Source organism: Falco cherrug, chromosome 5 (genome assembly GCF_023634085.1).
Source record: "Falco cherrug isolate bFalChe1 chromosome 5, bFalChe1.pri, whole genome shotgun sequence".
NCBI lineage: Eukaryota > Metazoa > Chordata > Aves > Falconiformes > Falconidae > Falco > Falco cherrug.
The window spans coordinates 62358111-62371632 of NC_073701.1; the positions used below are offsets into that span (position 1 = coordinate 62358111).

General features: G+C 37.9%; 1 protein-coding gene across 2 annotated transcripts in view; it reads left to right on the top strand.

Moving 5' to 3' along the window:
- Nucleotides 1-13522, top strand: part of CHCHD3 (coiled-coil-helix-coiled-coil-helix domain containing 3) — a 163795-nt gene that overhangs the window by 47951 nt on the left and 102322 nt on the right. For both annotated transcript variants that reach the window (XM_055711152.1, XM_055711151.1), the window contains exon 4: nt 6855-6999. In XM_055711152.1, the coding sequence (XP_055567127.1) occupies nt 6855-6999 (145 nt within the window). The remainder of the gene's footprint in view (nt 1-6854; nt 7000-13522) is intronic.

A 13522-nucleotide genomic window follows, 5' to 3' on the forward strand; every position in this document is an offset into this window, starting at 1 on the left:
TGTCCAGTAGGTTAATTATGTCAGTCATTGACTGTAAGGATCTACCCATACTTCTAAGATAAAACTAGCTTTAGAAGTACCACTGAACAAGCTAGAAACTGAACTATGTACTAGGTTGTGTGCCTGTGTTCCTGAACTTCGTTGAACATTTTCCTGTCTTCAGTCTGTAAAATTCATGTTCACATAAATAAACAAAATCTTTGATTTTGCTATTTTTGCTTATGTTTTACTTAATGTAAATACTTCATTACTTTTAGTTATCTTTCAGCAAATAGATCTACAAATACGTAGAGATGTCTTTGTATTTAAATATGAATATCAGAATATAGTGTTAAAATCAACAGCCAAAGGAAGACTGGGGTAAGCTTGGACCATTGCTAAATGAAGCAGAGTGCCTGGTTATAAAGGAAATGGAGAAGGTGGAGATACTCTGATGCCTCCTTTTGCCTTTTCTTCTTCTGCCTTTACTGTTAAGGCTGGCTTTCAGGAATCCCAGCACCGTGGGACCAGAGGGAAGGTCTGGAGAACAGCTGGAGGAGTAGCAAGTTAGGAATGCTTAAACAGACTGAACTTCAAGCAAGTTCCATGGGGTCTGATGAGTTGCACCCACGAGTGCTGAGGGAGCTAGCTGGCTGATGTCATTGTGAGGCCACTCTCAGTTATCCTTGAAAGGTCATGGTGATCAGAAGAGGTTCCTGAAGACTGAGAAAAAGCAAATGTCACTCATGTTTTCAAGAAGGGCATTTTCAAGAAGATCTAGGGATTAGGACAAGAAACTGAAACACGTGAAATTCCATCTGAACAGCAGAGAGCACTGTGAAGATGATCAAACACGGGAGTTGCCCTGAAAGTTTGTGAAGTCTTCATCTGTGGAGGGATTCAGAGCCCAACTGAACACTGTCCCAGGCAGCCTGCTCTAGCTGACTCTGCTTGAACAGGGAGTTTGAACCAGATGATCACACAAGGTCCCTTCCAGCCCAAATGACTGCGTGATTCTGAGGGAGCTGTGGACTGCACTTCTCTTTTAATAAAAAGACAATCATCAAGCATTTAAAGGATGGGTGAAAGAAGTTACGACGTAGAACTTGAGTGCCAGAAGCTTTAACAGTAATAAGATAAGTAACTTAATCATTAGCTGTTTGTTTACTAAATTACAAGAAGTACACGTACATAAATTTTCTTCATACCGTTAGCTCAGAGTGTTGAAGCCCTAAAAGACAGTGCTGTAGAAAGGCAGGAGTTGTTGCTTTTTGTGTGTGATTGTGTGCTATAAAACAGCTGAGAACATGAAATACTGTGAAGTGTTAATCCACACTTTAGTACATAGAGGTTCTTATTAATGCTTTAGGTGTATTTTCAAATAGCACTATGGAAAAGTGATAGCACTGCATCCTGTATTTCATTAAATTGGCTACTGTAATGCACTGTACAATTCTTGAAACTGTGTTTCATCATTATTTAGTAGTATTTTATTCAACTGTGTAGAAAAACATATAGCCAGCAGCGCTGCTGTTTCAGCACCTTTTTTTAAAACACTTTCTTTCCGTGTAAATGATCAGTGTAATGCATAACATTTCTTGTCTGTTAACTTGAGTTTTGTGCTTAAAAGTGAGAACGATTATATTGTGCCTTTATATTTCTTGTAATTAAAAATGTTTAAGTGATTTATATGAGATTCTTGGAGTAGTGGACAGTACTGACAAGTTGTGCTGGTTTAACTCCTTAGAAATTGCAGATGTGCATCTATCTATTTTTTTACTTTTGGCTAGATAATTTAATTTAATACTGTAGACTTAGCTGATGTTTGCCTTTATTCAGCTGCAGTACATGCTGAATGCCAGTAAAATGAATTTGTAATGTCAAGGAAGAAAACTACTGTAAGTTGATGCAAGCAAATGTTTGTGATCAGCACGTATCTGCCTTGTGTTTGTTTCATTAAGCTCCTACAAGCCACCCAATTATGTAACTCAAATAAATGAAAATTATTTAAAAATCCTACTTATTTTGTTAAAACTCTTGTGAATTTAAATCAGTTGAGATGGCTATTTAGGACTTCTTTGTGAATAAAAATTGCCCCAAATGAAGAAGTTTAGTGGGTGCTTCAGGAAGTTTGCTAGTTACATTTTTTTCTGTAGGTGTGATCAGATACATTCCTGATCATGGAAACAAGGATTAGAGTAGATACCAAAGACTACATTTTTTCTTTAAGGTGCTGCTATAGGCAAGACAGCCTTGGATGTTTTTTATGCACGTAAAACAAGTACCTTTTTAGCCTAAATTGTAGGGAAAAAAATCAGCAAAATGTTTGCTTTACAGCTTGCCTTCACTGAGGTGACCTGGGTGTCTTGAAGTTTAATAAACCTACTCCTAGACACATTGGCAAAGCTGAACATGCAGGCATCGCCCAGCCTTTGAGCTTAGAGACACAGTACTGCAGGGAACTACTCGGGCTTGTAGCTAGCCTCCAGTGAAGGAGAAAGCTTTTGCTTCTGGAGATGAGCATGTAAATTGCAGATTTGCTTTGTGATACCAGCAAATACACCCTGATGAAAGGAGGCATCTAGTTAAGCTAATTGAAATGAAGAGCTGATAAACTTTTTACGTAGAGGAGAGTTGGAAATTCAAAGACAAAAGACAAATTCAAAGAACTGAAAAGGCAAAGCTGTGAAAACTCTCTGGCCAAACAACATGAAAAGACATGTAGGAAAGAGCTCCCAAGCATTGCTTGGTGAATAGCTGTCTTCAAAAAAGATTGCAACTGATCAGATGTTCCACAAGACGAGCATGCAGGCATATGGACCAGCAAAGAAAGCTTTATTCCAAAAGGTGGGGGTCCAAAGGAAGCCAAGAAGTCAAAATGAGAATTGATGAAAGTCAAGTGGAAGCTTTGCTTTTCTTTATCCAGTATGTTTAAAATGAAATGGATGGGGGTGTTTTGGTTTTGTGGGGTTTTGTTTGGTTGTTTTTTTGTTTTGTTTGTGTTTCTTTGGGTTTGTTTGTATGTGTTTTGACTTATTGAAGAAGGTTTTTGTGGGAATACAAAGCAATCCAGACATCTCTGGAACTGTTGAAGTAAAATTAGTGGCAAAGTTCTAATGAATGTCAAAGAGATGATCTGCTGCTGACATAGAAAGGAATGGAAAATAAGAGACAAAAAATATTTACTAAAGGGAAGTAGCAGCAGGGAATAAATAAGTTGATTTCCCCTCCATAACAAAATGTTCTTTAAACATATCTTCTTTAAGACAACAACAGTGTAGTAAGCCTAATCTTGTCAATGGCTACTGAAACACTGGCAGCTTTAGAAAATTACTGGTTAAACTGGAGAAGGCGGCGGTTTGTTGTGAACGATGAATGCAGATTCTTAGTCTGGAAAGTGGTCAGTAATGGGACTTCTCGGAAAGCAGTCTTGGAACTGATGTTAATATTTTCATTTCTGAAAGATGTGTGTGGTGCAAAATTTACTGAAACTTTTGCAAAAAAAAAGTTAGGGTGCTGTATGTGAGGAAATAAATGATTGACTCCTACCTGGTAAGTGGTATGGAAGTGCGAGGTACTTCTGCTAATAAACTATCGAATATTTTGCAGAATAAAAAACCTGGAAAGCATTACTTAATCACCACAGTGAAATTGTCTGGAAATGGATCAAGTAGTTCTGCAACAGCTGCAGGGAAGAGCTGATGGATTGATCAGAGAAACTTTTCTTATAAAAGCCTGAAAGTGCAGATTTTTTTTGTGTGTGAAAAATGGAAGATGGAACACTGAACAAGGGTGTTATCTTAAAATGGTATTTTTTCCCAAAGTGTGCCCCCTGCGTTTAAATGGGGCAAGTATAAATTGAGTCAGGAATGTTCTTTTCATCTCCAAAATCTCCGGAAAGTGATTTTCTACTATAGCCTTGCAGGTGGAATAGTGACAGTGGTAAGATTTAGTTTTGGGGGGGTGTTGTTTTTTGGCAAGGGGGGTTGTAGTGGTGGTAGTTTGGGTGGGGGTGTTTTGGGTTTTTTTGGTGTTTGGGGGTTTTTTTTTTTTGTTTTTTTCTTTTCTTTTAGTTGTTGTTTTGCATGAAGTTGATCAGTTTATGCAAGGTATTACTGCTTAGCTGCAAGACTGTTAACTACCCGGTGACCTGGTAAATGCTTACAGTTTTGTGTTTGGATATTTATGCTGACTTTTAAACCATTATAAGTACATTTTTGAAGATTGAGGAACCTCACATTAAGGAATAGGAGCTATCTGTAGCTACAATAACTGAATTTGCAGAACTATTAATGAAGGTAAAATCTTTTGATTTGTGATGTAAATATTTCACATATTGGTATCAATGAGCAAGCTAACATTAAATATTGGGTTTTGGCTTCGTATATGAGGAAAGAACACATCGCCTAACTGTTTAGTTATATCGTTTTACAGGTGGAGTGGGGAAAAGGAGGTGAGCAGATAGTAATTTGTATTACCAAAGGTGGGAGTTAGAGACTTTCCCTGCACCCCTACCAGTTACTCTGTTGTGGTGGAAGTTCCTCGGAGGATTGGTTTGGCAATGACAGTGAGATGAGATTGCCAACAAAGGATGGCACAGGATCCTTTTTCTGGGATTTTTGTCATGTGGTGTCCTCAGAAACCAGTAACTTATAAGATCATGTGTAGGGTTACATAGGTGTTTATAGGTGCCATTTTGGGGTGTCTTATCCTCATCCTTTTCTGTCTTGCTGTGGTAGGATGCAGCTGTTCATGGCCAAGAAGATACTCAGAACTGGACTGGCTCCAAAGCAGTTTTGAGATACCTAGACTAATTTTAAATGGGCTGGTTAAGGTCGAAATAGCAAGTCTTGCCCTTAATTCTCTGCTTTTGGGAAACCGCATTATATAGCCATCCCTTCTGTCACTGGTATGGCTGTACCCACGGCTGTGGTGGTATCTGTTAATTCTGTGGGATGTCAGTGCTTCTGATGAAAAGCTTTTTAATGGCTCACTGTAGGGTAAGGAGTCAGGTGGCTCGTGAACATAGATGAGATTCTGGGTCATTGTCTTGTAGCAAGTTGCAGTAAAGGACATGCGGAGTTTTGGCAAAAGTAGAAAAGAACATCCTGTCCCTCTGTAGTGTACTTAGCAGGGAAGCTGAATGTAACAGCGGTCAGGTTAAGCCATCAAAGAGTTTATCTTGACATTAGGAGCCCATTATTTTTTAGTGTTAGGAAGACTGACTTTCTTCTTTTTGCAATAGAGGTTGACAGGTGATCTCATGAAGGTTCATAATTCCAGAGGCAAGAAGGAGACGACTTGAGAAAGACTGACTAAGCTCATGTCAAATATGGGAATGATTTGGCAAGAATTAGATGTAAACATCTAAATGTTTTTTTAAAATTTTGGAGAGATTCTAAGGTGGAAGTCTCTGGCAGCCTTTTTCAGACGTTGTCTGGTTTTTATTTTTTTTTTTTTCACTTTGCTAGATACAGTATACATAAAGAAGAGACGTTTTTAGGGGAAAGCCGTTTGTGGGAAGTAAAATCCAGAAAGGATGAAGGCGGCGCTTACTTCAGTCTCAGGGAATGCTAAGTGCCTTTTCTTTTTCTCACAAGAAAAAGCTTCTGAGACTTCTATTTTGACACTTTTTTTTTCATTTTAGACAAAACATGATTTCTCCAATGGAAAAGACAACCAGTGTGTTTTGACTGCACCGTTGATTGTGTGAAGGATTTGTTATATCAATGCTGCTGGAATAATTTGGGGGACCTTGGGAAATCACTTAATGGAATTTGGTCCATGTCTGCATAATCTGACTTTTTTTCTAAAGTAATTGAAGATGCTGCTTAATAAACTTTTTATAAAGATTCCCAGTTGGTTGCTGCGTTTCAGAGGATTGTATTTGAGCACAGAAGCAATACATCTTGTAATTGTCTTTTTTCCTCCCCACCTCACTTAAATGTTTTCCCTGGGGAAGAATCTAATGTACTATAATGCTAGTACCTTTTACAAAGTGACCCTACTCATTATGATTTGTTCTCTGAAGCTCCCTTGACAATGTATAAATGCACTGAGAATACTTAAGCTTCCTCTCCATCATTCTTTCAAAAATCTATTTCAAAACTGGTGTTTCATACTGCTGTTACTATTCTGAGTTCCCTAATGCTGACTCTCTGTTCAGTGTCACAACATACAAGCAACAGATGAGTTTTATTAGTTCAACGAAAATACACAAATAATAAATTGTTTAAGTTAGATATGGTGTGCTTATATTGAGTACTATAGTGAATATTTCAAATATATTTTATGTTTTGTGACGTACAAATGTTGAGAATTTTCTCGGACTGGAGTTGCTTTTACTAACTCTGTTGCAACAAGTTCAATAGCTATTTTGATCTCATCTTCTCAGATTGCTGGGAAAGGTTTATTACGGTGGTTCAATCTTTTTGCAGTTTGCTGAATAGATGCAGTATTTGAGTTTACGGTGTGTCCAGAGGTAGGAAAGCATTATCCCATTGCAAAAGAGTGGAGCTCTTACCTGGAAATTGGGTGCCCACCAGATGGTGGGGAGAGGATTTTCCTGGGAAAAGGGTACCTTAAAAACACTGCAAAACCAATCTACAAACAGAGCTCCATGCATATTCTTGTTACTTAAAAATATATTTTCATAAAGCTCTTGAATAAGTTGTATTTTATATGACTTAGTGATACTAAGGCTTGTAGCTTTTGTGTGTTCTGATTTTGACACTTCAATCTGAAACTTTTGGAATTTTTAGCAAATATTTGTATTTAGGTGTACAGTGACTGCTTTTAAAATGACTGTGCCTATGTCCTTTTAAACTCACATGGAAAATATACCTTCAATCTATATTTCCCTCCACCTTCTGTAGATTGAAACAAGAACAAATGTATGTCCGTGATGAGTTTGGCAAACTTCTGGAGCGAGAAAGGATTTCTTCTAATGAACATTTGACTCGAGCCATTCTTCGAGAGAGAGCTGCGACAGAAGAGGAGCGTCAGAAGGCACAGCGATTTGTAAGTTTCAAAACTTTTATGGAAACTCAGAATTTTCAAGCAACCATGACTTCAGACTTGTTTCAAATTATTGATAGAAGAGCAGATCTCTTCTTATTATATATTTTTTTCTTTATTACTAGTAAATTGTATGCCATTTTATTTCTTTTTTTTGGTCAAATGTCCCTGTCTTGGGAATAGCTGATTAGAAAGAGCCTAACCTTTCTGAAGGTACAAATATAGTACATCTTCTTGTGTGTGGATAATGTTAAATGTCTTTTTTTCCAGAGGGTGGAAGAGCAGTATGATAGTCTAGGTCTACTTACCAAATTGGCTATTCTGTATTAAGAAGTTACAGAATACAAGAGAACTTTTCTAGAAATAAATTACATCATATTTAAAGGAAGTCCATTATATTTCTGGGCTGGAAATCTGGCTAACAATAAGAATTAAAAAAGTATTGGTCTTTTAGTCTTATGTGCTAGAAAACAACAACAAAAAGTCTTAACTTCTAGTGATTGTCTCAAACCTTGGAACCAGCTTAGTGAAAAATTCTGTATCCAAGAATCATATTTCATTAGAGCTGATGTATAAAAACTTCCTGGCAAGGAAGTTGTAAAATATGACTGGCTGTTTTTCCCTGAAAACTGTCACTATATATATTTCAGTCCATTTCTGATGTCTGGCAGATTTATAACTTCTTAATATTTGGCAGATGCTTGCTGCATTGAGTCTGTATTGACTCTTCTTTGTAACAGTTATCATTATTCTTTGAGGTATGAATATACCTTCCTTTTTTTTAATTACTTGAGTATAAACAGTAAACAAATTGGTATTTTCAAGAAAAAAGTATAAAACACTCAGGCAAGCATGGCTGTGAAAATTAACTTGGTTGCTTATGTGAGCAACTATATAAATGTAAATATTTCTTTGGCCCTCTAGCTGAAATAAAACCAAAGCTTTCTATGATTTATTGGTTGGTAACATAGAAAACCAATCGCTTCAATAAGCAGTAGTGTTATCTATGCTCTGTAATTAAAGATCTATTGCCCATTTTATTTTTCCAAATCACAATTTAAAACCAAACAAATATCACCAAAATACACCTCAGTATTAGTACCTTTTGCAGATGTTTCCCAGTGCTCTTTCACCTCCATGGTAACATTACTGTTGAAGAATAATTACAGTATGGTAAACAAATGTTTAGTATTTTGTCATTTTAAATTATCAGAACAAAGGAAAACGGAGAGGAGTTATGATCAAGGTACAGCTTTAGTCTTATGCCTGAAACCCCTGGATTCTTAATGTTGTGCAGGAGAGATAAGGGTTTTGTGGCCTCAACCTAATGAGGAGCTGAAGATTTATAATGGGGAATATTATTTGCATAATTACCAGGGGGTTTGCATCTTTCACTTACTAACATAGTTAACACTGTGCTTTTGAGAAGCACAAGATGCCTTTCTCATCAGCCAAATGCTTGAGAGATTTCTTATTATGGATATCAAACTAGTTTATTTAGCATTATGTCAATTTTAAATTATTTTTTTACTTACTCTAGAACATTTAAGTTAGCACTGCCAAGTGAAGCAATCAGGAATTACTGTTAACTAATTTTGAACTGTATCAGCCTGGCAAGTGGTGGTTCAAGGTGTGTGGTGTTGCTGCATGTTCAGTTGGAAGAAGAGCATACAAGTGATGCTAATTAAATGAAGGAAACACCTTAAAAATCTACAGAAAGTCCCCTCATGGGGGAGGTAGCATGCCTTGCTGCCTTTTCGTGGTGACTGCATCGCTGCATGGCATTTTAGAGCCGACTACCAAAAACATGCTTTTGTGGAAGCACAGGTATGTCAGGACATAGATTTTGCACATCAGAAGAGAAGCAAGGTACCTGAGCTCTGCTAGTGATTTATGTATCCTGGCATAGTCATCTCATTTTTGATCATCTTACTGTTTCGATCTGTGAAATTTTAAAATGTCTTGAGGTTCTTTGATGAAAATCGCTATGTGCATTTGCTATTACTACTGCAGATTTGCCATTCCCACTATAGTTTGTTCATTCTTTGAAGTGTACTGTAAGATAACAAAGTAGCAAGTAGGCTTTGTGTGTTTGTTTCCTTAAAATGGATCTAAGTATTAAAGCATTCAGTAGTTCTCACTCCCCTTGCAAGTCCTTCTGTAAGTTGCCTCCTTTATTTTCCTGTAACTGGTCAGTTTTTATTCTCTTGGCTTCTTTGCTTATGATAGCTGTTTATTTGTTTCATGTGTCTTAAGCTGAATTTGTAAAATCTGTAAGATGGGAGGATATATCTATGTGTACCATTTGTCAGGTAGAATGAGTAATTCAGCAAACTGCTGCCGTAGGTTTCTATTTTATGTAGCTGGGATTTGATCTGTAAGATTCTTTTTGGAGAAAAATGAGTGTTTCTGAACCATCAGTAGCATTGTCTGCAAAATTAATTCCTTTACTGCTGCTAAATTTTTTTTAAATAGTGCACAGGAAAGGAAATTTTGTTTAGAAAGGAAGAATTTTATTTTTTCTTTATAAAGGCTGTTAATACAGTTCTAATAGACAAAAAATTGTTTGATTAAAGTAATATTTCCCATTCTTCAACTATTTTTAACACCGGCTGCTACTTATAGTTTCAGAATGAACAAAGTTTCAAGTTTAACGCCCCAAAAGTTAGCATTAACTCTTTGTACAAATGAAAAAAATTGATAAAATGAAGCTAAACCGAACGGCTAAATGAGTGAAAGCTTTACAGGTGACAAGAACTACATGTGACGAGAAAGACATCATTTGTCTCTTTAAGGGAAAGTATTCCACTTCTCCAGAAAGAAAAAAAAAATAAAAAAGTCAGCAGAGCTTGGACAGCAAAGTAGGGTAAAGAAGGGCATCCTTAAAAAAATGTGAAATAATTTTTCAGTGAGCAGAATGAGGAGGAATGTGACATTTGTTAGACTAAATGTTAAAAAAGCAAACCCCTCCAAAAAAACATAAAGTATGACAAAAAGGATTTTAATGAACAACTAACAAAAGGCATAAAAGCTACCACATATACACACACGTGTGTGTATGCACGCTCACACCCACACCCGCTCACTATGGAACGAGGAACCCACCAAAGACTAGGCTCAGGAGCAGATTGGGGAGTACGAGCAGTGCACAGAAGAAATGAGGCCGTAGTAGGAGAGCACCCTGAATTAATTGGTGATGAGGGGTCTGGAGCATCTCCCTGATGACGAGAGGCTGAGGCAGCTGGGCATGTTTTGGCTGGAGCGGAGAAGACTGAGAGGGCACCTTATGGGTGTCTACAACCATCTCAAGGGCGAGTGTCAGGAGGACGGGGCCAGGCCCTTGTCAGGGGTGCCCAGCGACAGGGCACGGGGCAACGGGCACAAGCTGCAGCACAGGGAGCCCCACCTGAACAGGAGGGAGAACTTCTTTACCGTGAGGGTGCCAGAGCAGGGGAACAGGCTGCCCAGAGAGGCTGTGGGGTCTCCTGCTCTGGGGACATTCAGAACCCCCTGGACGTGACTGTGTGCAGCCCGCTCTGGGAGAGCTGCTTCAGCAGGGGCTGGGCTGGGGGGGCTCCAGGGGTCCCTCCTGACCCCACCATTCTGTGAGTTTTTTCATGTGTCTATTCAGAGTGAAGGAACTCTCAAAGTTCACAGGCCAAAACTTTGCTTTTTAGAGGTCTCCTTAAAGAAAGTCTCAAATCTGAAGTTTCAGTAGAAAACATTAAGGGAAATAGACAGTTTTACCAATAACAGCTTTTCAAGCCTGGGTGATATTCATAAAAGCTCTGAAAGAAACTCAGAGATGATAGATGAGCTAATGATAGCCGAACTACTTATGTGCTGTGTAAGCTGTTAGGGAAAGCTCCCTCAGTGCAAGTGGACTGGAAAGTGGCTGATGGGATGTCAGCATCTTCAAAAACAATTTGGGGGGGGTGGTGGTGGTGGTAGATCTAGTGGTTTACAAACCAGTAATTCTGATGTTTGTACCAACCAAGGTAGAAATTACAATTTAGAGTGGAATTTACAGACCCTGACTGAAGCCCTAGATATCCCTTGTGGAGTCTGTGAGGATTTGTTGAAGTGTTGATAATTAATTTAGCAGAAATAAATCCAGCTGCTGTTGATTCCTTTAGCAATGCCTTCAGATGTCATTGACTTTGAGGCGTATTTTAGACCTAGCCTAACTTCCCTTACCATGCAGCGTTTGGGTCTAGTCTTTAAAAAGCAATGCCAGTGAGACGTGGTGTGCTGAAGAGCTGGTGAGGACTTGCATCTCCTCTGGCTTCTCCCCCATTGCTGGCTGTGTGATCCTGCTGTCTCCGTTGCAGCGGGGCTGATATTTGACACTGAAACAAGCTGACTTGGGAGATGTTAGTTATCTCCCCCACCTGTCTGACAAGTGATGTGAACTAGCTTATTTTGAAGGGCTGTATATACATCAGTGTAAGGTGGAAGGGATGTTTTGCTGATAAAGGATTTCTTTACCTCTTTTTCTACTCATTGCCATCTCTGCACTGCAGTTCACCTCCTTTTCTGTTGTGTCTGTGCAGATGTTGTGGACTGAAGCAAATACATTACAAATCTTTTTCAAATGCAAAAGTGCCCACAATTTTTTATAAGTCTTTATAGCTTGACTAAAAAATAACTCAACTGAGGAAATTGTGAAGTGTGTATGGAGGGCAGGTTATTGGGGGAGGAGAATTAAAACCTCTTGACCTGGCCTTGCCACCAAAGAGAATGTTTTTTTATCTTTAGCTTTACATGGTATTTGAGACATGGTATTTACAAAGTATATCTGAGTGTTTTTACCAAAGGACAAAGTGCATTGTGTGCTTGTAGTAGTACTTGAGAACTGCCTGTAGCAGTGCAGCTGATAAAAAACCCCACATTTTTTTCTTCTGTACATTTAGCACGTATATGAAACTTTTTTCTGCCCAACCCTCTTGAAGGAGGACTTCATAATGCCTTAAGTCTCTTACTTCATTCTGACCATACAGAATTTCGGTATTGGTGTGGTCCTCTTTAGCAAAGATTGCCGCAGTTGAAGGCCCCATACTATTTTACTCACATAGGTAGCATACCTATTCTCCTTTGCAGTATTTATTATTGGCGACTTTTGCTGCACATCTAAAAATTGTGGATAGTTGAGTTTGGGCTAAGTCTTGTTGAGTGACTTTAAATGTGGTAGCTTTGCCATAAATAGCTTATTGACATTCCATCACTTGAGTCATTATGAGAGTCAGGGTGAGATGTAGAGAATATGGAGTAAAAAAATCAATAGTTATCCAAAGTGCAGAGGACCTGTTGTATTTCCATCTCCTTGTAATGACCTGGAGTTTACTGTTAACATATTTGCTTCACTGTCTGGACTGAAATGAGCTGTCATTAGGACCCTATGTGTTAGAGAATGGTTTTATTGAGCTGCCAATGACATTGAAGTCTCATTTCCCTCTGAAGAGGCACAGACATATTGTTCTGTTCATGTGCTGTAACCATAACATTAAAATTTGATTATTGCTATCATTAGAAATCTGTATCCATACTAATACAATTATATCTATTTCTCCATGTATTGTTGCAGGCTTTCATTGAAGTACCTGTTAGAGAATTAAATCTGTTGTTGCTGAGATATTTTTTTTGTTTCACAAATTATTTTCTGCACAAGAAGGTCTATTAATAAATTCTGCATTCAAAAAATCGATTTGGTAGAAGTATCCTTTTATTAAAAAGCACTTTTTGCACCTTAGGTGAATGTGGTGATCAGATTATTAGATATTTTTTCCTACCAAAATCATATTTGAGATGTATAATTCTTCTTATACTTTTCTGAGCACTGAAATCAATAGACAAAATGCTTTCCTCGATATATTAGAGCTGAAGCATGTTGAGTTATGTTAGGAATGAATTTGACCTATTGTCATAATTGAATACATATCGTTAGAGGTTTTCACTCTTCCATGTCTGGACTGTTTAGCTGTTTTCCCTATCATCCTTGGGTGGCTGGTTCTAGTCACTACATACATGTGCTATGCAATGACCTTTGCTTTAGTGTTGCATTTATTTTTCCTGTCCTCAATTCATTAGATTTGTCAAGAGGAGGTCCCCTATTTTCCATAAGCAGATTATGTTCTGACCCTTCCTGCTTTTTCCAAACAGTCCTGTGCTAACCATATTTTAAGGATGACTTCACTAGAAAATACCAGGGGGAAGAATTACTAAATGAGTTAAGGCATTAGTTCTCACGAGAAAAGAAGTCTGTTTACAAACCTGCAGTATTTATTACATACCTCATTTAGCTCATTCATCATTTTAATAGAAAAAAGAATCTTTTTAGATGATTCTGAAATAATTTGAGGTAAACTACATAGCCTGAGACAAAACACGATTGCTTACTGTAGGGAGGGCCAAGCTGTTCCTGAAAATTACAGTACAATTTATGCCTATAATTCATGATTTACGATAGTAAAAATATTAAAGGCTTGTATTTGAAAATTAGACTGAAGGTTTGGAAACCACATGGTAC